Source organism: Daucus carota, chromosome 6, assembly GCF_001625215.2.
Source record: "Daucus carota subsp. sativus chromosome 6, DH1 v3.0, whole genome shotgun sequence".
Lineage (NCBI taxonomy): Eukaryota > Viridiplantae > Streptophyta > Magnoliopsida > Apiales > Apiaceae > Daucus > Daucus carota.
This window is the reverse complement of record NC_030386.2, coordinates 29,304,001-29,331,490: the sequence shown is the minus strand read 5'-3', so window position 1 is coordinate 29,331,490 and position 27,490 is coordinate 29,304,001. Positions and strand designations below refer to the sequence as shown.

General features: G+C 37.3%; 3 protein-coding genes across 6 annotated transcripts; all 3 read left to right on the top strand.

The window, feature by feature from the left end:
• The first annotated feature begins 2,081 nt into the window (after window positions 1-2,081).
• On the top strand, window positions 2,082-5,406 carry LOC108192834 (protein DETOXIFICATION 40). Its single transcript, XM_017359336.2, has 7 exons — window positions 2,082-2,580; window positions 3,446-4,077; window positions 4,256-4,312; window positions 4,407-4,645; window positions 4,730-4,848; window positions 4,937-5,023; window positions 5,106-5,406. Exons 1-7 carry the CDS (start codon window positions 2,236-2,238, stop codon window positions 5,178-5,180), a joined length of 1,554 nt encoding a protein of 517 aa, XP_017214825.1. The 5' UTR covers window positions 2,082-2,235; the 3' UTR covers window positions 5,181-5,406.
• A 135-nt stretch (window positions 5,407-5,541) lies between these two features.
• LOC108192835 (hypothetical protein) lies at window positions 5,542-7,769 on the top strand. Its single transcript, XM_064079818.1, has one exon. The coding sequence runs from the start codon at window positions 6,316-6,318 to the stop codon at window positions 6,811-6,813; it is 498 nt and encodes a 165-aa protein (XP_063935888.1). The 5' UTR covers window positions 5,542-6,315; the 3' UTR covers window positions 6,814-7,769.
• A 6,964-nt stretch (window positions 7,770-14,733) lies between these two features.
• On the top strand, window positions 14,734-19,899 carry LOC108225047 (glutamate receptor 3.4). Of its 4 annotated transcripts, none has more exons than XM_064080435.1 (7): window positions 14,734-14,948; window positions 15,635-15,946; window positions 16,482-17,821; window positions 18,160-18,437; window positions 18,627-18,658; window positions 18,789-19,198; window positions 19,293-19,899. In XM_064080435.1, exons 1-7 carry the CDS (start codon window positions 14,945-14,947, stop codon window positions 19,701-19,703), a joined length of 2,787 nt encoding a protein of 928 aa, XP_063936505.1. In that variant the 5' UTR covers window positions 14,734-14,944; the 3' UTR covers window positions 19,704-19,899. The 4 variants fall into 4 exon arrangements, with proteins under 4 accessions (XP_063936505.1, XP_017255338.1, XP_017255339.1 ...); XM_017399849.2 differs by having other exon boundaries at window positions 14,734-15,002; XM_017399850.2 differs by having other exon boundaries at window positions 14,734-15,002; window positions 15,629-15,946.
• Window positions 19,900-27,490: the final 7,591 nt, after the last annotated feature.

The following is a 27,490-nucleotide window of genomic DNA, read 5'->3' as shown; positions in this document are numbered from 1 at the left end:
ATTTTACTATTTAATCAATGTAACAGGAGGTCAAGGCTGTGATTGTAAAAAGTTCTCAGAGATGCATCGTAGTAATTTAGCAGGGATGGCTATAGTTCCTCTTTGTTTCAAAGGTAGTGAAGAGGCAGATTCAGCAGGACTCTGTACGTTAGGAATATGACCCTCAATGCTTTAATTTGTTTTTTGGAAGTATGAACATCCTACAAGTCAGAAGTAAGGGTTAAAAAAACAGGTTATTCCTGTATTAAAAGAGTTGGTGAGGTGATCAGAGTCAAATACTTCATTGAGTAAAATTCATACAGTACTGGTAGTACTTTTGATGTTCTTTATGTTTGCCATCTCCCTGTGGATAAGTAAAACAATTGCATCATAAATAAAGGTCACAAGGTGCACTGCACCTGATAATAGAGGTGTGCAGGTCATCTTGTACACAATCAACAGAATCGCAAGGCCACCAACAGCTTGTTCCCTAGTGCATTTCTTGTTATGTAAAACTGATCAAAGCTTAAATTAGTACTAACATTTTACATTTCTGTCAAGCTCTTGAAATGGGTTTGAACTTTTTAATTTGCATTCTTTTGCAGGTGGAACTGTGGAGTTGAGGTATTTCAACATCGTGGGACATTCTTCCGTGAGTCATTCGGCAATTAATTCAACATTCCTAAGTGTAAGTTTGATTGTATTTAGCTGCAAGTTGAGGATGGAAACTTGCAAGATATGTGCAAATTGGTAATCCAGATATAGAAACGTATATATTGTACTCCCTCTGTCCCAGTCAATTGTATACGTTTCTTTTTCACTGCTCGACACGCTTTTTAAGGCTCTTATAAAACATAGTTCCACAACTTATTTTTAAGATTTTCTTTTTTTGTATAAAAATATAAATGTTATACTTTTATATAAAAAAAGAAAATCTTAAAAATAATTTACAGAACTATACTATATTGAAGCATTAAAGTCCGTGCCGCGCCCCCGTCCCCCAATGTATACTATTGACCGGGACGGAGGGAGTAGCTTTCTAATAGATGCCCAACATTTGACACAGCAAGAAACCGCACCTTAATAAAAAGAAGTGATTCCAAAGCATCCCTACGTCAGAAATATTCTAACAAAGTAAAGATAAAGGCTCCCTTCTCAAATATGGGCAAGGAATATAATTTAGGTCCCCAAAACAGAAAAAACCTCATGTCTGAGGAATGGTGTTGTACATCTTTTCATTCTGTTATAGTTGTCACTGATTTATCGGGGTTATTTTGATTCTTCCTACGTTATACTATTGTTTTGTGTGGGAATCTTTACCGTGGACGAAGGCTATGAGAGTTGCAAGCCCGCCACGGCATTCCAGAACTCCGTTTCCAGTCATATTTTTAGAGCTAGTGTGTGTGTGTGTTTTAGAATTATATTTCTGCAGGCTCTAGTTTACACACATGAGGACAGACATAAAAACAGTGTTCTCAGATACCCAGGGACGGTCATAACTTATTTGCATTTCCATTCCGTATAACATTATCTCTAGATTTAGTTTATGTTCAACGAGGAAAAAATGAAATGAAAAATTGTAAGAATGTTTTATGGAGAAAGAAATGTATCAAGATCATAATGACTAAATATGAGTGAGTTTTAAATTTTTTATGACAAAGATTCTAAGAAAAATGATGAAAATTCGTTGGATTCAGAAATCACTTGTTTTTCCGGACCATCAGAACATACTTCCCATCAGAATGAATAATTAAATCAAAAACATGTCGATTATATCTATAGTTGAAATAATTTAAAATGAAATGATCGAAAAAATATAACTATAAACATTTTTACTAATCACTCCCTAATCAAAATACAAATTTCGTTCACTTCAATCAGTAGTCAAAAGAAAGGTTTCACCGTTTCAGTCTATTGTCCACGTGAAATTTGATCTGCAGACCTAACTTATGTTTTGTTTTAACTTGAAAAAAATATAGATATTCTCTTACAGATTCCAGGTATTAAATTATACTGTCGTGCTTAAAACCAAATATGACATAATAGTTTTCATTTTTCAAGTAACTGAGACATATAGTTTTCACGTAACTGTTTATTCGTTTGTTCAAAATGCTTCAATAATGTAGAATTTACCTGACATGTGCAAGTCACGGACTCGCCTGGGAACAATCATTTGCCTCCAATTTTCAAGGATCCAATATATAAGCACATTGCTCTCCAGTGTTCATCAGCACTGTCCGGGCTAGTCCAAGTATAATGGAGATATCGGAGACTGGCACGTATAAGCTCATATCGTCGATTGATCAGACAACGACGATACTGACATTGAGATCGTCAGAGAAGCTTGATGCTGAGTCGAGCAGTGAATTAGAACGTATACTATCAGTGGGTGATGCACCGTTGTTTGAGAGATTCGTGTCTGCGACATGGATAGAACTGAGGCTGTTGTTTAACTTGGCAGCTCCAGCAATCATATGTTACATGATCAACTATGTCATGTCCATGTCTACGCAAGTGTTTGCAGGGCATATTGGCAATCTTGAGCTTGCGGCAGCCTCTCTTGGCAACAATGGCATTCAAACGTTTGCCTACGGTCTCTTGGTACGTTACTTCTCCTCTTTCATATCAAATGATAAGCAGCAACATCAGTACATCATTTATAAGATCCAGTCAATAAAGCTCACCTTTGTTGATAAATCTTTTTTTTTCTTCTGGTATTTGAGATTATTATGGGAATAATCTTTTGCAGAATAATTGCTGACCTGAAAAAGTCTTTTAGGTATATAATTTCTGTTTGATAGTTGCTTAATTTTAGGAACAAGCTTTAACTAAGTGGGCTATCTACTTTTCATTATGCAAGTGTTTAGCAGATATCTGTTCTGGTCTTGAATGTTAGTTCTGGTCTTCTGCACAATATAACAACGCACTTGGTTAACAAGAGTGGATTGTTGATGAATTTAGCTAACAGAATCAGAGGAATTGCTGGACTTGATGCATCTTAGCTAGTTAAGCCTGGCAATTACCTAGCTAACGATTTCTAGAAACTTAGTCATCGAGCAGAGTAATTTAGGCTTTGCACTATGAAGATGTTCTACCAATGTTACATTTGAACATATAATTACTGAATCACTAATTTACCACAATTCCAATTACTTAATTTGCAAAGGTAAGATAACAGAATGCCGTGTAAACTGCCCTGATCACTAATTTTCTACAATTATTGTGCAAAGAAATAATGATTGAAAAGTGAAAACCCGATAAAAAGTGACATGCTCCCACTTAAAATACTTTATATGGTTGATGGCATTATGTTCTATCAACACATCGATCTGATCACTGTGATAATGAAAGAACAATAATCATGAAAGTGGTTTTTTTACAAGGCATCTTGTCACAAGTGATCATCACGGTGATTTTTGTTTAGTCTGCAAACTGATTAACTAGTTACTGTTTTTATCATGGATAGATAGGAATGGGCAGCGCGGTTGAAACGCTATGTGGACAAGCATATGGCGCGCACAAATATGAAATGCTAGGCATTTATCTGCAGAGATCATTCATCCTCCTCACTCTAACTAGTGTCCTCCTCACAGTCCTTTATGTTTTCTCCAAGCCATTCCTTATATTACTTGGTGAAACGGAAGAGATAGCTTCTGCTGCTGCAGTCTTCATCTTTGGCCTCATTCCTCAGATTTTCGCATATGCAATAAACTTTCCTATACAAAAGTTTCTGCAAGCTCAGAGCATTGTGAAACCAAGTGCATATATATCGGCAGCTACACTAGTCCTGCATCTTGTTTTAACTTACATTACTATATACAAGTTTGGATTTGGATTATTGGGGTCATCACTCGTGCTGAGCTTTTCTTGGTGGGTAGTTGTAGTTGGCCAGATTATTTATATATTGAAGAGTCCATTGTGTGAGCATACATGGACCGGGTTCAGCACAAAAGCATTTCGGGGGCTTTGGTCCTTCTTTAAGCTATCAGCTGCTTCTGCAGTTATGCTGTGCTTAGAGGTGTGGTATTTTCAGATTCTGGTTCTGCTGGCTGGCCTGCTTAAACGACCTGAGCTAGCTCTGGATTCTCTTGCTATTTGGTAAGAAAAGTATACCAAGCTAATATGAGATATGAGTTGCCTACAAAAAGAGTCCATTTGGCTATGTTTTAATATTGGTGACTCTGTAAATTTGTTGTCAGAAGTACAATTTAGACCATTTAAAGCACTTTATTAAACAATTGAACTATCTGAGATCTTTGAATGGTGACGATTGCAGCACTACAATAAATGGATGGGTATTTACAATCTCATGCGGATTTAATGCAGCAGCTAGGTACGGTCCCATTGACATATGTGCAACATTTCTGATTAAGATTGACAGATATGCAATTAAGAATTGAATCAAATTTAAAGAGTGTATGTTACAGCGTGAGAGTTTCGAATGAGCTTGGAGCTGGACATCCAAAGACAGCAGCATTTTCAGTAGTCATAGTGAACATGGTTTCTTTTCTCATAAATGTCATAGCTGCAATAGTGGTGCTACTATTGCGCGATTCTATAAGCTATGCATTCACAGATGGTGAACATGTTGCTATTGCTGTATCAGAACTTTGCCCCCTTCTGGCCACTGGCCTCATTCTCAATGGAATCCAACCCGTCTTGTCAGGTAACTTTTATAAATGTACATGCATATTTCTATTGGCATATGTTTACTGACCAGCTCTCCTAACACCTTATTGCATGAGTGAAGGTGTGGCTGTTGGATGCGGATGGCAAGCGTTTGTGGCATATGTAAATGTGGGATGCTATTACGCAGTTGGTATCCCACTAGGCGTTTTACTTGGTTTTTACTACGATTTGGGTGCTAAGGTAATGAAGGAACATCTTTTACTAACTCAACTACTATAAAGCTAAGCAATCCGCGATTTAGTTAATGCTGATGGATGTAATAACATAGGGAATATGGTCCGGGATGATTGGTGGAACAACAATGCAAACTCTTATACTGATATGGGCTACATACCAGACAGACTGGGAAAAAGAGGTCTGTTAATAAGCAACTTATAAGTTTACTGAGTTATTAATCTTCAAGGGTGACTAATGTGTTTGAACAATGTTATTTGCAGGTGGATGTAGCTAAAAAGAGATTGGATAAATGGGATAATAGGAACAATAAAGAACCTCTTTTGCTCAAAGATTAGAGGAAGCTGCATAATTTATATACACATCCATATATGCTTGTTCTTCAGTTGGCATATCAATGTGATCTGGCTTACTTTGTCACACCCATATGGCCTCTGGTTGTAGAGCAGTAGCCGGAGCTAGAAAAATCTGTCATATCATTTAGGTGTATTTCTCGAAAACTTGCAAGCAAATATCTATACTTTGGAATTTCATAATAAAAATTCTAATAATTTGGATTCCACAGAGTGACAGAGTGTCTCGCGCTGAAATCAAATAATCTGATGTGAGTTGATTCTTGGCGCAGCGTATATTTGTGTGCAAGGTCGTATGTTTAATTGATGGTTCAACTTTATATCTTGAGATTACGACTGTATATTACTTGTCCATTACTAAAATGGGAGACAGAATTATTTCAAACTGACAGATAACTAAGCTATAATGACAGTGTTTTTTCCTTGCAATGCTGGAAGAACATGCCCTGATAGTGATCAACGATATTCTTGAAATGCTGTCTAATAATGAAAAGCCAAGATGTGTTTATCTATACATTGTATAATGTATTTATATAATTTAGGCCCGTGTTTTACTCTGGAGAACATGCATACAGATGGTGTTGGAATAGATTAAAAGTTAAGGATGGTGTTTAGCATGTCTAGATAACGGCGTATAAAGTTAGCTGTCAAAGTTTTTCTCCACGAAACATATTTGTGCTTCTCGAGCTCTTCACCAAGTCTTTGCTAGGCGCTAGCTGCAGCAATTCACCTCCATACAGCCTTCAGTTCTACAGGTAAGTTTTAATACATCCTCAGGGCATCATCATCTTCATCTCATCATGAAGTCATTGGTCGCAGTTAAGTATTACATTCCCTCCTTTGGTAACAAGTCTCTCTTGATGAGATTACCACTGGATCATTTATACATTTTACTGTCTCCTGAACAGATGTGTTATTTAGATTGGCGTGTTCTAACAGGTATCACGTAGCCTAAGCTTTAAATCATCTGGCCTTAATCTTGTAGTCTTACCTTGATAGTTTTCGACCCTGTCTCACATTTATAATCTATGCTAAGCTTCCTTTCTCATAAAAGTAACTTTCCCCAGGCCCGGTTTACCAAGAGCTGCTGATATCCGGTCTTGTTGTAAAGGATCCAGCAATGAAGGTTAACTGGAACTTCAGATCACATCTGGCTCATGAACAGAATACAATAAAACGCCAACCAGGGTCCATCAGAGTAGGGGCAACAGGCAAGGTGAGCACCCTGATGACTCATGAATTAGACGAAGTCAAAGGCTCATCAAGCCATCATGTGTCTCGTAAGAGAAACACTCAAAACTTCCCAGTTACAGTCTATTGTGGCGAGTCCAGAAGACAAGCTTGTTATCAGTCTGGAAACTCTACAACAAGTACTGGTCAAAGAGCAGAGACTCGACAAAAGCAGCAGCACAACATGAGGCATACGGGTCGTGACATTCCTGTGTTTGCTTCAGAAGATGCCTCTGTACATATGAAACCTGTTAGAGATGAAAAGAGAAAGCCTCAATATATTGAGGTTGTGGACCTGAAATGTGGGACAAGTCTTAAGAAAGCTTGGTCTCGGCACACTACCAAGAATAGAAGCCTCAAATTCTCTAGGCTTTCTGTGTCTAATTGAATATAAAAAAGGCTTAAATACACTTTAACCCTCCAAGTTGACACCAATATGCACATGAACCCCTCAAGTACCATTTTGTACGGTCCAGCCCCTCAAGTGCGAGATTTGTATGCTTCAACCCTCCCACTTCTTTTCCAGCTTCAATGTCTGACATGTTACCGTTGTTGAGGAAGGGTAGTGTGGGCAGCTTGTTTCATGGAAGTTCAGTGTACACATTAACCCCGTTCTAGTTTCATGTTTGGACAGTGTGGGTGTATATATATATATGTGATGCCTACCCTAATCTCTCCATCTCTGTAACAGCTTGCTTAACTTCTTAAAAATGAGCCGCACACTTGAAGAATGTGATGCAATCCTTGATCTGGCCTGTGACTGCGACCTTATGAGTGTTGTGAGGACTAGGTGGTACGGGCCGAACGCAGGGCGGAGGTTTCGAGAGTGTCCTGATGAAGAGTGTGGCTTTCACAAATGGGTTGATGAACCACCCACCGAGCGCACACTGGAGATAATCAAGGAGCTGAAGGAGCGCGATTCAAAGCACCTCGATCAGGCAGGGAGACGCCGAGAGCGTTTGGTAGCTTGGTACGAAGCTAGGCTGACTGCTGAGAAAGAGAAACACGAGAACACGCTTGCTGGGCTGCTACTTTTGTGTGATGTGGTGAAGGAAATTACCCTTCAAACAGAGGGCCCAGAAAACCCAGGTCCCTTGTATGTAGGAGATTCGGAGGATTCCGAGTAGAGCACTTTAATGTTGCATACTTGGCGATGGGTATGGTGGCCTCTGCTGGCATTGATTCGAAGAAGATTATGCAGTTTTTAAGTTGTATTTCAAAGTCTATGTGAAAATCTGTTAAGTTTGGTTAGTTTGGTAAGTTTGTGCCTGTCAACAATGTTTGTATGTGTTAAGTTAGCTTAATTATGTTTGTATTTCAACTGCTTATGAATGAAGACTATGTTTGTTGTTTGCTTTCTTATTACTGTCTTTGTAATGTCATCAGTTAATTAATCCATGCTAGAATCAAGATGCATGTAGCCATAAAGTTAAGATGAAATTCTTAAACACACATTTATTGAAATAGATAATAATTAAGCAGCATAACGAAACCTCCCTTACAAACAAACCAACAACACCATCAATTTGCCATCTCTTCAGAAACGATGGCCATAACAGATGCAGGGGGCAAAACAAACTCGTCCACACCGCCACGACCAGATAGGCAGTGGGAGGACAAAGCACTTGCTGCAGCATTTGCGGACTCCGGGATGCACTCCAACTCGAGGCTATCCCATGCCTCTGCCCGAAGACCATTGATCATAGAGACCAAATCAGCCAGTGGGTAACGAGGGTCGGGATGGAGTACGTGCCCGAGTGCTGATGGACAATCAGTCTCCAGAACGAGGCTTGTCCTTTGACTCTCCCATGCAAGCTTGAGGCCATAGAAGATGCTCCAAAGTTGTGCCGTCACCGGATCAGCAAGGCCTATTAGGCCACCACACCCCTTCTCCCATTCCCCCTCATCATTCCTGAGAACACACCCCACCGCTGCTGCAAACCTAGGCCTATTGAAAATACCCTTCACATTACACTTGTAAACATTGATTGCTGGTTTGCTCCACTCTTCCATGACTATTACTATTGCTTGTGCTTGTTTTGGTGTTGTGATGTAGTGAATATAAAAGCCTAGTTTATATAGAGGAAAAGTGTAGCAAGCCAGTGTTGTAACCACCCAAATAAATGCATAATAACACAATTTACAATACCTTGAAACATCACAAATAAGACCATAACAGTTTTGACTGATCCATACAGCAGCTAGGTTAGTGCCACAATTCAAATTTGCAACAAAAACTAAATAAAGTTTTACGGAATCTAGGTAGCAGCATTAGATGTCTAAAAAGCACTAACATGTTCACTGATAGGTTAACAAAATAAAGTCAAGCAAAAGTCTTAACAAGTTGCTAGTATCCATAAAGCACCTCTACGTGGCATCCTCCCCACCAGCCTCATCTTCATGTCCATCTTTATGCATGGTTTCAACAGACTGGACAACTGTATCACTATTGGCCTCACCAAGCTTGCTTTTAGCTGCTGCCAGAGCCTGTGATAGAGCACCATGTGTTACCATTAACTTGCCTTTCTTTGTAAATGGTGCCGATACAATCTCAGTTCCACCCACATTTGTCTTGAACTGCTGGACATGTGTTTTCGAACTACAACCGTGTAAACTGGGTCCATTGTAGTTTGTAGGAGGCAGTCGCTTGTTATTGTTCCCCTTACCACCTTTGAGAGTGTGCTTGCCTTTGATTACCACATTCACATCTGTTGCACCAACCACAGAGGATCTCCGTTCCTCGACTACGGGCCAAGGTGGCCACACTGTTTGTGGTGGTGTGCCAACAACTTCAGGCCACACAATATTAGCTTCTCCTTGTGTGCTTTGACTTCCTTGAGTAAGTACTGGTGCCTCATGCACATCCATTTCCAATATGCAGTCATGGTGTTCATCCTCAGGAACAGCTGCATTGTCAATTGTTGGTGTTTGTACAGCAGTTGCACCAACAAGGTCGTCAGTTGAAGAATGTGCATCTTTGCATGTTCTCTTATTATGGCCACTTTGCTTACATAGGCTACACCTAACACTAGTCTGATCCACCCTCCTCAACAGTTTTGCCCCATCTTTAGTAGATTTATCTTTGTCGTCGTTACCATCACGTCTCCGCTTCATTTTAGGCCTTCCTGGTAACTTTTGAATGAGAGGAGGCTTGACCTCATGACCATGCTTTTTCCAGTAAGCTTTCCCATTCATAGGAAAAATGATTCCTGTAACCAAAAAATTGTTGAGGTCTATTGCTGGTTGAAATAAACTATAACAAAAATGACATAATTTACCACATACCTGAGTAGCATTGCTTATATGATTTAATTGAATATGCAGCATCAACAAAATCATAAGGATCTAGACCAAGCCGGTTGATGGCACCAAAAAGTAACTAATTCAATAAATACATAAATAAAGAAAATAAATGAATAAATAAATGAGGAGAATATAACAGGTTATGTTCACCTGGACCCACTTGCTTCATTTGAAAAGTTTTATCAAAATTCAAGCTTGCATACATATACCAAGGGCATGGGTGCTTGCACACAGCTCTGACTTTCTTCTTGTCAGATTTCATGAAATGAATTTGCCTGCCCTGCTTGTAGCTGTGCTTGATCATTGAGTCTCTGCATTCTTGCTGGTCTTTGAACAACATGCCAACCTCCCATGCAGGATCATCTGAGTCTTCATACACTGGCCAAGTTATCTTCTTCATTCCCACAATACACTCATCTGCCAGAGTCTCCATGAACTGTTCTAAAGAATCCACATCTGATTCCTTAGACACCTCTTCATCAGAATCTTGTCCAACACTGTCATCCCCATCTTCTGACAATCCCAGTGTCTGCTTTATCCTACCTATCCATTCAGCTTCTTCATCCACATTCTCTGCAAATAATCTGTCATCATCCTCTCCCATGGAGTAGTCACTGTCCTCCCATTCATAATCTTCAATTTCATCAATCAAATAGCCTACATCATGACTGTCATTTGAAGCATGTTCATCTGGACAAACATTTGAATAGATGTCATTAGATGTCTGCCCTGTTCCTTCTTCGAGGAAGAAATGCTTAACATACAAATCTATCCTATAGTTGTTTTCCTTCGCATACTCTAGCATCTTTGTAAGATCACACTCTTTTTTAATTTCAACCATACCAACATCCATTAGTACTCCTGGAACTCTGTAATAAATGGTTGTGTGCCCAATGTATCCTAAGCCCTCTATTTTACAATGAATTTCTTCCAGGGAGATTGAATCTAACCCCCAAAAATCATACACAGTTAGTTGGCCACCTATGTACTCGGTATGAGGTATCCTGTTTAGCAATCCACCATGATATAACCTCACACTTAACATGTCAACACCACTAGCTACGGACACAAACAAATGACCATATGTTAACTATATTCAGACAAACAATATACTCAAATTCGAAACAGATGCATAACACAACACAAAACAGACGAAATGTAACCTAGATTATGCAAATAAAGACAATACAGGTAGCTGATTACATACCATATTGTGGTGAATGGGGGTCATTGTAATCACGCACAACCATTGTTGGTCGAATGATCATTGCGCGCCACTTCTCCAAGCTAATCAAACGAAATCCAGTTGAAAATCGAGTTTCCAAACTCTAGTACCTCTTAGCTCACTCTCCAAACCTATCAACTGTAAGTCTTGCTCTCTTACATTTTGATTGGAAAGATATTAGGGTCAATGTGTACACAGAACATTGTTTGCAAGCAATTACCCCTCTATCCTTTTTGAATGTCAGACATTGAAGCTGGAAAAGAAGTGGGAGGGTTGAAGCATACAAATCTCGCACTTGAGGGGCTGGACCGTACAAAATGGTACTTGAGGGGTTCATGTGCATATTGGTGTCAACTTGGAGGGTTAAAGTGTATTTAAGCCTATAAAAAAAACTGCAGTTGTTGCTGGCTACAAAAGGCGTTCGAAAACATAGCTGCAGCTTTTGAGCTGAAAAATGTAGAATAACACTGATATTAAGTTGGATCGACTCCATCAGGAAGAAACTTTTTTTTTTTGCTAAGTAGGAAGAAACTTCTTTCTGTACTCCTATGTAGAGTGAATATGTGAAATCATACGGATCATACAAAAACAACCTGCTTAGTGCTTAATAATATCATATTTCTGTTTTTTTTGACAGCATATTTCTGTTAATATATCTAAAGAAGTTCATTTGGTCTGCTTCACAAAATTGTGAAAAAGAAAATTTATTAAAAAATCATTCGTGAAAAGCATATCACCCTCATCTTCAAAACTACATCTCATCCGTATATTTGATCAAAACAACACCATATATTCTTATTTCTTACACTATTTTAAAAAATCGGAATATTAAATAGTTTAACCATGCACCACCCTTTTTATAATTTTGTATCGGAGGAGTCGCGGCTGATTTATTAAATGGCTGGATAGATAAATATTTGGATTTTTATAATTACTAACCTTTAACCCGTGCGAAGCACGGGCGGGTATATAGTTCGTAATTTATTATTTATAATTTAAATTTTAACATTATTTTATTAGTATTTTAGTATTAATGGATTGAATTTTAATTAAATTATATTGTTCAACTGACTATATTTTCTCCCGATTACTTAAAAATAGACAAACCCTAATATATATATATATATATATATATATATATATATTAGGATTTTAGTACATTTAATCCGAATTTAGTATACGTAGATTTAAAAATAAAAAATTAGAAAATTCTAATCTTTTCCAAACATAGCCGATCGTGTAATACTTTTGAAAGATTTAGTATTCTAATCAATCGAATTTCAACGTAAGTTTGTCATCTTGGTTTTTTTTTTACAACAATAACTTTTAAGATTAGATTTAGAAAAAGTTATGTAATGGTTAAAAGAGTTATATGAAGGTTCTTGTTAAAAAAAATATTCAAAATTGTATATTTGTAATTTTATTTATAACATCATTATAATTTTTTTAATGAAATATTATATGATAATGTATTTTTATGAGTGTTTTTAGTATTTGAAATTGTTTATAATACTAATAGACTCCACATTTGTAGACTTGTAGTACCAAAAAGAGAGTACCAAACCAAAAAATATAAGTAAAACCTTGGATTACAAATTATACCCATGTTGGCTTATTATAGTATAGTATATATTTTTTAACAAAAGTTCCTGAATATCAAAGACTTATTACATGCAATCCTATTTTTTTAGAGCTAGTTGAGGAAGTGGGCATTACCGGAGAAAAGGCAATAAACTGGGGTTTCTCAGGACCAATGCTACGAGCTTTCAAAATAGGATTAATTATCAAACTCATTACTGAAATCGACAAATGGTATCAACTTCATCACTGATCTCTACGGGGTCTCAAGTGGCTCCTGAACTCGTTTAATGGTATCAAACTCATCACTGCCGTTAAAAAAAGTAACGGAGGTGTAGACGGAATGATAGATTAAAAGTTAACGTGGCACATTAATAAAAAGACTGGAAAAAAAACAAATGAAAGAAAATAAAAAAGAAAGAAAGTATGTAATCTTTTTATTTTAACCTTTAAACATTAGGTGTTATTTTTGAAAATTTGAACGATGCATGCTGCATCATATGTTAAATTTACATATATAATTATTTTCATGTTTTTGTTTGGTACAAGAAACTCGAAAAGAAATAGAAGTGTTAAAAATCGAAAAGAATTTTTTTGTGTTCTATCTCAAGATTTTTCTTAAAATTTTAAAAAAGTTGGTGATATAAAAAAAATTAAAAATATTTTTTGCCAACAATAATATTCACATAAATAAAATTTATTAAAAAAGATAACATTTCAATATTATTCGAAATAATTATAATTTAATAAAAAACATAAAAATTAATATTGGATGTTTAGTTAATTATATCTTAAAATTTAGTGCCATGCTTTTATTTAGATAATTATATCCTAAAATTAATTTAATAAAGATATTGCATACTTTCTTTCTTTCTATTTTCTACTTTTTTTTATCTTCTATCATTTGTTTTTCTTCTGTCTTTTTTATTAATATGTCATTACCAATCTTTCATTCCGTCTAACTTCCACTACTTTTTTTAACAGCAATGATGAGTTTGATACCATTAAGCGAGTTTAGTGAGCCACTTGAGACCTCGTGGAGATCAATTTCAGTGATGAGTTTGATAATTAACCCTTTTAAAATACAATCGGATCGGATTTTCAGAAAGTTGATCATCACGCGAATCTTACGATAAATGTGATTGGGCCGTTATGGCAAAAGGTTACCTCGATATTTAGAATTTTTGGGCCACACTTATATTGTAAGAATTTGGACAAATATTGTGGAGGTTTCGGGTGCCCAAAGTCCAGCGATCTTTTTATGCCGAAGATACTATGCAGTTGGTAGCAGGTGAAAAAGGAGAGGCCCCATTATTTTTGTGATAGAAGGAGCTCCAGACTTCTATCTTTCCAACCGTCCATTCATATTCATGAAGAATCACTTATAAATTTTAGTATATTCCTAATCTCAGTTTTTTTATATTTTGAGTTTTGATATTTTATATATGGCTTACAAATGTAATAATTTTGTTGCTAATATATATAAATAATAAATAATATATATAATAATAATTCTTTAATATTAAGTCAACCTGTCCCTAATTCTGTTCGGATCAAGAAATTTAATAAACCTGAAGTTGACAGAACTTATTCGGAGTATTTGGCTCGGAAGTAATAGCTTGACTTTTTTACAATCAGGCAGCTCAACTCAATAATTACATGAACTTATGATATTTTATGTGAAACAATATCGATCCATTAAAACTATATCCATCCATCCACCAAATAATTTAGCTCCATGTATAAGTAATATTAAAAATAAAATTTTTTACACCTGAAGAATAATTTATACATAAATCTATTCATGGATTATTTTCATATATGTTTCTATATTTCATATTTTAATATGTTTTTTAAATCAAATAAATTGACTTAATTGTTAATCTAAAATATAAATTTGTCACATATATATTAAAATATTTTTTACATTGCTTTACATAATTTCACTTATTAATTTAAATTAATAAATAATTTTCTAATATTAAGTCCAACCACCCTCTTTTATAAAATGTGAGAAACCAGTACAACGGATAACACGTTATATATAAACAATACTGTAAAGAGTAGAAAAGAAACAGCAAACTCCGTGCAATATTACCCAAAGTATAGTATTACATGCATGTCACGTGGTACACTCTCAGGATCCACACAAGTACCCTACTTATGTAATCACCCAACCAATCAGCATTCAAGTTGAGATCTGCTTTTGACCTAAACTTCTGAATCTCTCTGAGCCCAAACCAACCTCCTTCACTCCTCTCATTTTCTTCTCTTTTTAATTACTTGCACCACTATTTGCAATTTTGCATATCTCATTTTTTGTACTTCTTTAGTGTTAACTAACACAACACTAACCACCACGATTCCTTGCTCTAATATCAAGAGTGCATCTCTTTGTGTTTCAGACAGCAGCATGTGTATGCCACTTTAAGACACTACTCTTAACTTCCATGTTTAGATTGTGTTTTCTGGTAATATTGCTTTGTCCTCTGTTTCTCTCTAATCTTTTTTATTTTCTTCTTGTTAATAAGAGTCATTTCTGACTAGGGTAGATTAGTTAAGGAGACTCGACTCGACTCAACTCGTTAGGTTTGAGTTATATGCTAGCTATTTTATTATGTTATTAGTTGCGTTCAGATTTTATGACAATTATATTCCTAAATTTATGGATAAGTCGAAGTTATATGCTAGCTAAAATAACACAATGACTAGTCATAATTTAGTATGTTTAAAGTTTCTTTTTATGCTTTTCTCTTAATATAAATCACTCCATATGTACTATGTGCAATTATATATTTGATCATATTTGGTCAAGGTTTATACTACTAACATGAACCTATAGCTAATTGAACCTTTACAACATGTTATTGTACACTGTTCTGTCTCAAGAGCGTTTACATGGAATTCTTTTTGGTTTCCCATGTGGCTAATAATTTATCCAAGCAACCAAGTTGGATTATTCAATATTATTGGGCTACATAATTTGAATTTTAGTATACATTAATTGAAATTCTGTAAATGAGGTGTTTCTCTGTTTTGTACCTGGAAATCGAAAATATGTTGGACCTAGATTGTTGATAACATCAATTTCTTGAAGCATCAGCTAGCCAAGTCCTGATTTTCTCGACAATGAAGAGCCCTATGCTTATGAGGACTTCAGTAGTCATTCTTTCTATCTGGGTGCTTGCTCAAGTTATTGATGTCAATGGAGAAACTAATAATTCCTATTCAAGGCCAAATGTTGTCAATTTTGGAGCTCTATTCACATTAAACTCAGTTATTGGGCGATCCGTGAAACCCGCTATTGCAGCTGCCATCTATGATGTCAATTCAGATTCAAGCATTCTTCCAGGAACAAAGCTCAATATGATTTTGCATGATTCGAATTGCAGTGGTTTTCTTGGCACTATAGGAGGTAATTTCTGCATCAGAATACAATAGCATAATAATAATATCTTTGTTTCTAAGCTCTTACAGATTTTGAATATTTGCACAATTTCTTGTTAAGAGCAATAAGAAAGCATGGTTTCCCTGTATTGACTCTGTATTAGCATTTCTGCGCAAGTATTATTGCACTTTTAGCAATGTTAATGCTTTATTAGCTTGGTGATACATTAACTAAGTCTTTGGTAACTATGCATTAAAAGGTGCTTATAGTGTTGCATATCAGATTGTCATAGTAGCTGCAAATTTGCTGAACTAGATACAATTTTAAGTTAAAGTGTCCATTTGCTAAACCACATTTCTATATTTTAAGATGAAGCCAGGTTGCGGTTAGTAAATTTTATTAGCTTTTCATATAGCATAACTAAAGCACTCACCTTCAAAATTTTAATTTAAATGGTATGATATCGTTTAATTCCAGTGTGTAATTCCAAGTATTTTGCTCTACAGCTCAAATAATGAAAAAAAAACTAGGAAAATTTGACAAGGCATTTTCACTCCTGTAGCTTTGCAGCTAATGGAAAATGATGTGGTTGCTGTAATCGGCCCACAGTCCTCTGGAATAGCTCATGTAATCTCTCATGTTGTAAATGAGCTTCATGTACCTCTCTTGTCATTTGGAGCCACAGATCCCACCCTTTCTGCTTTGCAGTTCCCCTATTTCCTCCGCACCATACATAGTGACTATTCCCAAATGCACGCAATTGCTGATTTGGTTCAACACTATAGATGGAATGAGGTAATAGCTATCTTTGTTGATGACGACTATGGTAGAAATGGAATTTCAGCATTGGGCGATGCACTAGCAGAGAAACGTGCCAAAATTTCTTACAAGGCTGCCATTACTCCTGGAGCCTCAGCAACTGACATAAATAATTTGTTAGCTGGTGTAAACCTAATGGAGTCTCGTGTTTATGTGGTACATGTAAATCCTGACTCTGGTCTCACAGTGTTCGCTGAAGCAGAAAAGCATGGGATGCTGGCCAGTGGATATGTTTGGATTGCTACAGATTGGCTTCCATCTGTCTTAGATTTGTCAGATTCAGTTGACCCTAAGACCATGGACCTTTTACAGGGTGTTGTTGCACTTCGCCATTACACCCCAGATTCTTATTTGAAAAAAAGGTTTTCAACTCGGTGGAAGCAAATAAAAGGAAAGGAAACAGTTAACTTCAACTCTTACGCACTCTATGCTTATGATTCTGTCTGGTTACTTGCTCGTGCTCTTGATGTATTCTTCAACGAAGGTGGTAACATATCCTTCTCATATGATAGCAAGTTGCAAGATGGAAAAGGAAGTAAACTGCATTTTTCAGAACTCCGTAGCTTTGATCAAGGCAATATTTTAACTCAGATACTTGCTCAAATAAACTTCACAGGTCTTACTGGTCACTTTGGATTTGACCATAACAAAAATTTGATAAATCCAGCTTACGAGATTATTAACATAGGTGGAACTGGCTCACGCAGAATAGGCTTTTGGTCAAATTATTCAGGTCTCTCAATCGAGCCTCCTGATATTCTATACAAAAAACCTTTGAATATTTCTGGCATGGATCACCATCTTTACAGTGTTATTTGGCCTGCTGAGACTACTACGACTCCTCGGGGATGGGTATTCCCGAACAATGGGAAACCTTTGCGGATTGCAGTGCCTTATCGAGTAACTTACAAAGAATTTGTCACTAAAGACAATGGCCCTACTGGAGTCCATGGATACTGTATAGATGTCTTTGAAGCTGCAGTTGCCTTGTTGCCCTATCCTGTCCCTCGCTCGTACTTACCCTATGGGGATGGTCTGAGAAACCCTAGTTTCAGCAATCTTGTCTATGATGTTTCACAGAATGTGAGTCCCTAACTTCGCAAATACAGTTGTGAGATGCAGAGCTTTGTTTAATTGCGTTAATAATCTGGTCTTGAATTAGCAATATTGATTGTAGAATAGTATCTGTATGAACTCTTTCTTCCCAATTTGCATATGCATGAGAAATTTAGGAAATAAACAAGTACAAAATTTTAGTCTCTTTTTTCATACATGGCCTTTACACTAGTTATCATTATGATATACCTGGACATGTATATTTGACAATGAAGACATATCATGTTCTTAACTGCTCAAGGGCTTATGAGTTATTCCTGACAATTAAGATGTTTCGATGATATAAAGATTTGCTTCATTTTCAGAAGTACGATGCAGCTGTTGGAGACATTACCATTGTGACTAATAGAACAAGGATTGTGGACTTTACCCAGCCGTACATGGAATCTGGACTTGTTGTGGTTACTCCAGTCAAGAAAGTAAAATCTACTGCCTGGGCTTTCCTCAAACCATTTACCTGGGAGATGTGGGGCGTAACTGGCGCTTTCTTTCTTTTTGTTGGAGTTGTCGTCTGGATTCTGGAGCACCGGATTAATCATGAATTCCGTGGTCCACTAAGCCAACAAATAGTCACAATCTTATGGTAAGCTCTTTGTGATGGTCTAATATTGATACTGCAGTTTGGCAATTTGATCAGAAGATGACCCCAGATCAGTGCCCAATAAACTTAATGCACTTCTATTATTGTGGTTTTTTTGCTATCATCTCCTCATTAAACTTACTTTGCTTTGATGATATTGAAATTATACTAATCAGTAATCTGATATTGCAGGTTTAGCTTTTCAACAATGTTCTTTTCACATCGTAAGTAGCTCATGTCACTCCATTAAGCATATTTACTCTGGCCCTCAGATTATCCAGTCTACAATATGCGATTTTATACAAATTAATGCTCATTATTCTTAAATGTCCCCTTTGCTTGGAATCCACACAGGAGAGAACACTGTCAGTACTCTTGGACGTTTGGTGCTGATTCTATGGTTGTGGGTAGTGTTGATTATAAATTCAAGTTACACGGCTAGTTTGACATCAATTCTCACGGTACAACAGCTGACATCACAGATTGAAGGGATAGACAGCTTGATCTCAAGCAATGTACCAATTGGAGTTCAAGATGGTTCATTTGCATTCAATTATCTGATTGATGAACTCAACATAGCTAAGTCCAGGATCCAAATCATGAAATCTCAGGATGATTATATTTATGCCCTTCACAGAGGTCCGAAAGGCGGGGGTGTGGCAGCAATAGTTGATGAGCTTCCTTACATCAAGCTCTTTTTATCCAACACTAACTGTGAATTTAGGACTGTGGGAGAAGAGTTCACAAGAAGTGGATGGGGCTTTGTAAGTTCTAATCGACAATTCTTATGTATTTCTATATGCAATAGTTTTTTCTTTATCTGTTGTAATTTCTGAACTCAGACATGTTTTAACTCAGGCGTTCCAGAGGGACTCTCCTCTTGCAGAAGACTTATCAACTGCAATTCTTCAACTCTCAGAAAACGGCGAGCTACAGAGAATTCATGACAAATGGCTTTCCAAGAATACATGCTCTGAAAGCACCAACCAAGTTGATATAACACGGCTCTCCTTAACGAGCTTCTGGGGTTTATTCCTCATATGTGGCACTTCATGTTTCATCGCTCTTATAGTGTTTTTCTGTAGAGTTTACTGCCAGTATCGCAGATTTACTCCAGAAAACGACGAAGAGGATCCAGAAACTGGTAGGTCAGCTCGAAGACTCCCTAGTCGCGCCACTAGCTTCAAAGATTTTGTTGATAAGAAAGAAACTGATATTAAGGAAATGTTGAAGCGAAAAAACAGTGATAACCAGCCACAGGTTTCCTGACACATACACAACCAGCAGTAAAAGTGTCATACTATGACGGTTTGTCTAGCGCGTGCCCGTAGGATACTGTATTAATCTCACACAGTTGCCCCAGCAGACCAGAAATAATATTACAGTCCATGTTGTAGATCAGGCTGAGATATATATTAAACATGCTAAAGTTTTGCAGTTGTACATATGAACTCCAATTATTGTATTCTTTTTCAGTATCTTAAAAGATATCAATATTACTAAATCATCAACTATGTATATATGATTTTACTAACAACCAAGATTACATAAAATTAAAAAAATATATAGGAGTATAATATTTCGTCAAGTAAATTACTAGTCTATTCATCATTTAATATATATGAAATAATCGAATTTGAATATGGTATTGTTGATTATATTTTTTATTACGTTAAACATAGTGTGTCGCCCTCAGAATCTTCGAGTATACTCTAGCTGAGTAACAGAGCCGATCGTATTTTCGTTTGATTCTTTTTCTTCTTACATGAAAAAGTGCATCTTCTAATTGTTCACGAGTATCATGAGACAAGTTATGAGGGAGGTAGAATGTGCAACAGATTGGCTCCTGGATAAGTTGAATACAAAGTCAGTAGATAACTTGATCAGCATTGTTAAGGTTTTAACAGGAATATGGATTGCAAGGAACAAAAAAGTCTGGGAAGCGAAGGAAATTGACTCGAGTACAATAATGGCGATGAGTTCTAAACAAATTATGGATTCGCAAGAAGGAAACCAGAAATATAAGGTGTCTAGTTTGCGTTTGGTTTCTGAGGCTGTGAAAGTGACTAAATGGGTGCCTTCGGACTGTGGTTGGGTGAAACTCAATGTGGATGCATCAATTATAGAGGGCGAATCAAGCTTTGCGGTGGGAATGGTTATTCGAAATGAGCATGGCCATGCTGTAATGGGCAGAAATTTAAAAGTAGCAGGCCAGGCAAGTGTGTTAGAAGCATAAGCCTATGATGTTATTGAAGCTCTTCACTGGATTCAAGAACTCAGAGAATCGCAGCTTAAACAAGTAGTCGTTGTCAAGCCTTGCAGCAAGGCACACTAAAGTTGTGTTCAGTTGGAGTAAATGGAATGGGAATGAATTTTGTACTCCAAAATGATGTTATCAAAGAAAATGTATATAATTTTCATTTATTCAATCATTCCAATCTTATTATTTTAATTATAAGTCTAACCCACATGTTTTGGATGGAATGAGATTTCATTTCAACATCATGTTTATTCACAATCTTTCTCACAAATAATTAACTACATTCATAGTTATTGACAGAAGAATGCTGTAGCTGAAAATGATGGATGTCGGGTGAATAAAAGACCGTTGTGGAGACATGGTCGTACTAAGGACCACAAGCAGTACTGAGGACCACATCTTTACTTTTGATAGTTTGTCTTTTGCATGTCAGTAAGGGTATTGTAGTATTTTGTTATGTCTAGCTTTTGTTAAGGTTATATGCTGTTTCCTGCATTGTGTAACAGACTGATTTGAGAGTTGGAATCATTCAGAGAAGATACCATTTAGTGCTCATCTCCTTTCTTGATACATTGCTATTTTAGTTATCGTTTGCTTTACATCAAAGTTATTATGGTATCAGAGCAAGCATCTTGATAACGTAGAATAGTGAGTGTAATTTCTTGTTTCTTGAGAGAGAAAATACATATATTACCTAGAGTGTCTAGTGCAGTGTATAGTCATTGTCAAAGCTAGCTCCAAGGTGATTCAATGGCGACAGGAAGGTTGACTGCATCAGATCTTATAAACCCGTTGTTCACACACCCATCTGATGGGCCTCTCTCAGTAAGTGTGCCAAAGTTACAAGGTGCATCTGACTACAGAACCTGGAAAAGGTCTTTTGAGATCCAACTATCAGCAAAGAGGAAACTGGGGTTTGTGGATGGGACTGTGACAAGAAGCAACACAGATGAAAGCGAAGCAACCCAGTGGGACACTTGCAATAATCTGGTAATATCTTGGATCCATAACAACATCTCTGATAGCATTAAAACATCTGTGCTTTTTATAAATAATGCTTGTGATATTTGGAAACAACTTGAAAAAAGGTTTTCTCTCACTAATGGTTCAAGAAAGTACAAACTTAACAGAGATCTGTTTAATCTCAAACAAAATGGCATGGAAATCAACGAGTATTTCACTGCGTTGAGTAGCCTCTGGGAAGAACTGGACTCCATGAACGTTCTACCCAGAGTCACGGCGATGAATCGAGAGGTCACAGATTTGTTGAGGGCTTTGGAGGTGTTTAAAGAAGAGTCAAGGCTATTCCAGTTCTTAAATGGCTTGGATGATGTTTATGGGCCACAAAGGAGCCAACTGTTGTTGTTGAGCCCCTTGCCAGCTGTGGAGGTGGCATGTGCAGCGCTGCAACAGGAAGAATCACAAAAGGAGTTGCTCACGAGTACAAATCTGGGTGAAAATGATGTGATGGCGATGTATGGAAACAAGGGTGCTCGTGACAAGTTCTTGAAATGCACGGCATGTGGAAAGAAAGGGCATCAAAATGACAAGTGTTGGATAGTGAATGGATACCCTAAATGGCACTCGAGGCACAATGCTGGACAGGTGAAGGGAGGTCCCTCAAACAACAAATGGGGTTCTGGAAGCAGGCCAACAGGGGCAAGGATGGCGAATAATGTTCAAGGGCCAAGCGAAAATATGTCTGTCACACCTGAGCAACTTGAGCAACTCTTGAAACTCATTCCGAAAGACATGATCAGTCAGAAAGGGTCTGAAACAGATGAGGAAATAGATTATGGATTCTCAGGGATGGTTTGCAGTGTGAAAAACATGAAGAAAGGTGCTGAAGGAGCAGATGGTTGGATCATGGACTCGGGTGCCACCGATCACATGACTTCATCCTTGGAGAATCTGATGAATGTGAAGACCACACCTGGGAAACTCAACATTACGCTGCCTAATGGGTCTACTGCATTGATAACACATGTTGGAAATGTGATGCTAAGCAATGGAGTCAAGCTGATGAATGTGCTATATGTTCCACAGTTCAAATACAACCTGCTCTCAATTCCAAAGCTGTCAAAGGACAGCGACTGCAAGGTGATGTTTACTCCTGAAGGGTGTGAAATATATGATCCAAAGGTGAAGAAAGTGGTAGGCCATGGAGAGATGAAACAGGGGTTGTATTACTTGAAGGGAGGAGTTCAGAATGAAAGGATGGTGGGACAAGTATCGACTGGCGTGGTGAATACTAAGAGAAAATCTGACTTGGCTCTATGGCATGAACGCCTTGGGCATGCCTCGTTGTCAAAATTGGAGAAAATATCACACATCAAGCATTGCATAAAGCAGCGGAATGAAATGGAATGTTTGACGTGCCCAATGGCAAAAATGACAAGATTGCCTTTTCCTACAAGTGAGTCTCAAGCAAAGAAGAAATTTGACTTGATTCACACGGATATTTGGGGGCCGTATAAAGTGAGCACAAGAGGAAACTTCAGATACTTCCTAACCATAGTGGACGACTACTCGCGGATGACATGGGTGTATCTGATCGAGAAAAAATCTGATTACCTTAATGTGATGTTGAAGTTCGAGGAATTCATAAAATGCCAACACAAAGGGAAGCTGAAGGTATTGAGGTCGGACAACGCTCTGGAAATGAATGATAAAGCATGTATTGATCATTTCACTAAGCAAGGTGTGTTGCTGCAGAAGTCGTGCCCATACACTCCGCAACAAAATGCGAGAGTGGAGAGAAAACACAGACAAGTATTGGAAATAGCAAGAGCGCTGCGTTTCCAATCTGGATTACCTCTTAGTCACTGGGGTGACTGTGTCCTTACAGCGGTGCATATTATGAACAGACTCCCAAATGCAGCAATTGGATTTGAAGTGCCATACGAAAGGTTGCATGAAGAGAAGGTGGATTATGATGAGTTCAAAAATTTTGGTTGTCTTGCAATAGCATATAACTCGAATCACAATGGAGATAAGTTCGCTCCGCGAGGAGTGATGAGTTGCTTCATAGGATATCCAGTGGGAATCAAAGGTTTCAGACTCCTCAATCTCGAGACTAGAAAAGTGTTTGTCTCAAGGAACGTAAAGTTCTACGAAGAAATGTTTCCACTGAGAAGTGAGGAAGAGAAGAAAGAAGTTGCAGAGTTGTTGAATGAAGACAAGGTAGACAAATGTTGGGAAGATGTGATTGAAGAACCAACAAATGAACTTGATGAAGAAAATGAATCTGAAGGAGAGGATAATGGTCGAGCTACAGATGTTCCTGAAAATGGAAGAGATGAAGAAGTGGAATTGAGGAGATCCGTGCGAAACTTGAAACAGCCAGTGTGGTTGAAAGACTTTGTCACTTCCTCCTCGACAAAGGCCATGAGTGCAATGACAGTGACAGACAAAGAAGTGAGTGGCAAATTCAAGTGTTTCCAAGCAGCAATAGAAAAACAGATAGACCCACAGAGCTTTAATCAAGCTGTGAAAGAGGATCATTGGGTCGTGGCGATGAATGAAGAACTAAACGCACTGGAGAAAAATGAAACTTGGGAGGTGACCACACTGCCACCTAACAGGAAAGCCATAGGAAGCATGTGGATTTATAAAACGAAGTACAAGGCAGACGGATCGATTGACAAGTATAAGGCTCGTTTGGTGATACTTGGGTGCAAACAAACCTATGGCATTGACTACGTGGAGACATTTGCTCCCGTAGCGAAGATGACTACTGTTAGAGCCTTGTTGGCAGTGGCGGCAATGAAAGAGTGGCATGTGCACCAGTTGGACGTCTCAAACGCGTTCTTGAATGGTGACTTAGAAGAGACAGTTTATATGGTGATGCCACAAGGTTATCATGGGCCAGGGGGAAGAATCAAGAAGGGTGAGCTTGCTGGCAGAAGTTCGAATGAACAGCAACTCCTTGTCTGCAGACTGAAAAAGGCCCTGTATGGACTACGTCAAGCGTCGAGACAATGGCATCACAAACTGGCCAAGTTTTTGGTATCGATTGGTTACAAACACTCTAAGGCTGATTATAGTCTTTATTCAAAAATAGATGAAAAGAGCATAACACTGGTGTTGATATATGTGGACGATTTACTGATTTCTGGGAATGACTTGGAGAAGGTGACTGAACTGAAAAAGGAGCTGTCAAGTAACTTTGTGATGAAAGACTTAGGACCCGTGAGCTATTTTCTTGGACTGGAAATAGAAAGAAGTCAGGATGGATTCTTCATATCTCAAAGAAAGTATGTTATGGACTTGCTTAAAGAGTTTGGAATGTTGCACTCTACTCCACTAAAATTGCCGATGGACACACATGTGACACTTACTCCAGAAAAGGGAGAGGTTTTGCAAGACCCAAGCGACTACCAAAGACTGTTGGGTAAGCTGGTATACTTGACGATAACTAGGCCAGACCTGTCTTATCCTGTGCATAATCTGGCACAATTTATGCAGAGGCCAACAGTGGTGCACATGCAAGCGGCGAAAAGGGTTCTGAGGTATTTGTTGAACAATCCTGCACAAGGTATACTACTGGCTTCCAGCTCTGCAGCCCAGCTCACTGCCTACTGTGACAGTGATTGGGCAAGCTGTCCAACAACTAGGAAATCAACAACAGGGTATTGTGTGATGCTGGGAACTTCTCCTGTGTCGTGGAAAACAAAGAAGCAGTCGGTGGTGGCAAGATCAACTGCGGAGGCGGAGTATCGAGCGATGGCACTGACTTGCTGTGAAGTCACTTGGATGTCAGCACTTTTGAAGGATATGGGGTTGAATGATTTGCCACCAACACTGATTAAGAGTGATAATCAAGCAGCATTATCCATAGCGGCAAATCCGGTGCTACACGAACGCACTAAGCACATAGAATTAGATTGCCATTTCATCAGAGATAAGATTGCAGAAGGAAAGGTCACAACTGAGTTCGTTCCGTCACATGCACAGGTGGCAGACATATTGACTAAGAGCTTGCCAGTGAAGCAGCACAGGTATCTATTGAACAAGCTTGGAGTTTCGTCTTCCAACTCCACTCAGCTTGAGGGGGAGTATTGACAGAAGAATGCTGTAGCTGAAAATGATGGATGTCGGGTGAATAAAAGACCGTTGTGGAGACATGGTCGTACTAAGGACCACAAGCAGTACTGAGGACCACATCTTTACTTTTGATAGTTTGTCTTTTGCATGTCAGTAAGGGTATTGTAGTATTTTGTTATGTCTAGCTTTTGTTAAGGTTATATGCTGTTTCCTGCATTGTGTAACAGACTGATTTGAGAGTTGGAATCATTCAGAGAAGATACCATTTAGTGCTCATCTCCTTTCTTGATACATTGCTATTTTAGTTATCGTTTGCTTTACATCAAAGTTATTAATAGTTTATCATCATTATCTCATACTTTGTTTTTTCTCCTTAAAACTCCTATATAATTTTTCATTCCATTTAATGAAATGAGCCCTGCCTAAGTATTTCATTGAAGTTGACAATATACTGGAAGCTTGCTACGAAATTATGCCGCAACCAGATTATCCAACATGTTAAGAAGCACAAAATAAGATAACACATAATTTGGCTACAATTTTCTGTTTGATAGGTTGCTACAATTTATTTGTATCTCCTGATAACTGTGTATTGGAGGTTTTATTGTCGGATTACCATTTTTTTAATAAAATTTGTTCGTTGATATAAAAGTGTTTTTTTTGAGTAAATGATATAAAAGTGTTATTTCAATATTTAAAATTCTTATTATATTAGTCTTGAATGAATTATAAAAATAACATAAAAATCCGATCTCGCATATAACCAATTGAATAATAACCAATCATTTCAACTCGGTTGAATCATGAAGAACCAAATTTTTTTTTATCTAATTTTAGATTAGTATTTTAATTAATGAGCCCATCCGAAATTATTAATAATATTTCTTTCAAGAAAATTGTTTCTAGTTTGGAACACATTAGCCGAGTTTCAATAACCGTTATAAGGCCAATAATTAGAACTTTTCAGACCGCATTATTACTTTTTATTCAGAAAAAAATTATTTAGTAATAGTTTTTACTTTTTAGTAATACTTCCTCTCCGACATGTTTTTTACGTTAGTTATTGACACGCATTTTGATACTCCGATAAGGTATAGTTCCATAATGCTTTTTTCTAAATTTTTTCCTTAATAAAAGTTTGACGGTGAAATTATTATTAAAAAAATAAATTAAAAAATGTTACGGAACTATACTTTATATTAGTTTCAAGTGCAAACACTGAAAGTAAACAACCTGCTGGGACAGAGAGAGTATAGTTCAACAAATTTTAATATTATAAAAAAATTGTTTTAATTGTTATTCATGATTTCAATTGAAAATGACCTAAATTAATACTCTCTCTATTTTTTATTATTTGACACTTTGATTTTTGACATATATACTTTTAAGTGATTTGATCGGGTAGTTAAATTTTGACATATACTTTTGTTGAATTAAAATTTTAATTATATATTTTTATTCAGAAAAAATTAAAAATAATATTTTTGAATGCCTGATCAAAAGAATTAAAGTGTGTGTCAAAAAATCGGGAGTAAATGACCAACGTAGGGCTGCAATATCAGACACGACCCGAACCCGACCCGAACCCGTAACCTGATTTACTGAGACAAAACTCGAAAGTGACCCGAAAATCACCCGTTTTGACACGAAATGGACCCGACATGACCTGAAATTCTAATTTCGTTTCTAATAACTTCATTTTAAGTTTTATTCAATTTTAAGTGATTTTAGCTTGACCCGAAATCGACTC

Coding starts and splice junctions, on each gene's coding strand:
- LOC108192834 (XM_017359336.2), top strand. CDS start 2,236: ATGGAGATATCGGAGACTGGCACGTATAAGCTCATATCGTCGATTGAT. Junction 4,078..4,255: donor CTGGATTCTCTTGCTATTTG/GTAAGAAAAGTA, acceptor TGACGATTGCAG/CACTACAATAAATGGATGGG. Junction 5,024..5,105: donor AGACAGACTGGGAAAAAGAG/GTCTGTTAATAA, acceptor TGTTATTTGCAG/GTGGATGTAGCTAAAAAGAG.
- LOC108225047 (XM_064080435.1), top strand. Junction 17,822..18,159: donor TCTATGATGTTTCACAGAAT/GTGAGTCCCTAA, acceptor CTTCATTTTCAG/AAGTACGATGCAGCTGTTGG. Junction 18,438..18,626: donor CAAATAGTCACAATCTTATG/GTAAGCTCTTTG, acceptor CTGATATTGCAG/GTTTAGCTTTTCAACAATGT.
- LOC108192835 (XM_064079818.1), top strand. CDS start 6,316: ATGAAGGTTAACTGGAACTTCAGATCACATCTGGCTCATGAACAGAAT.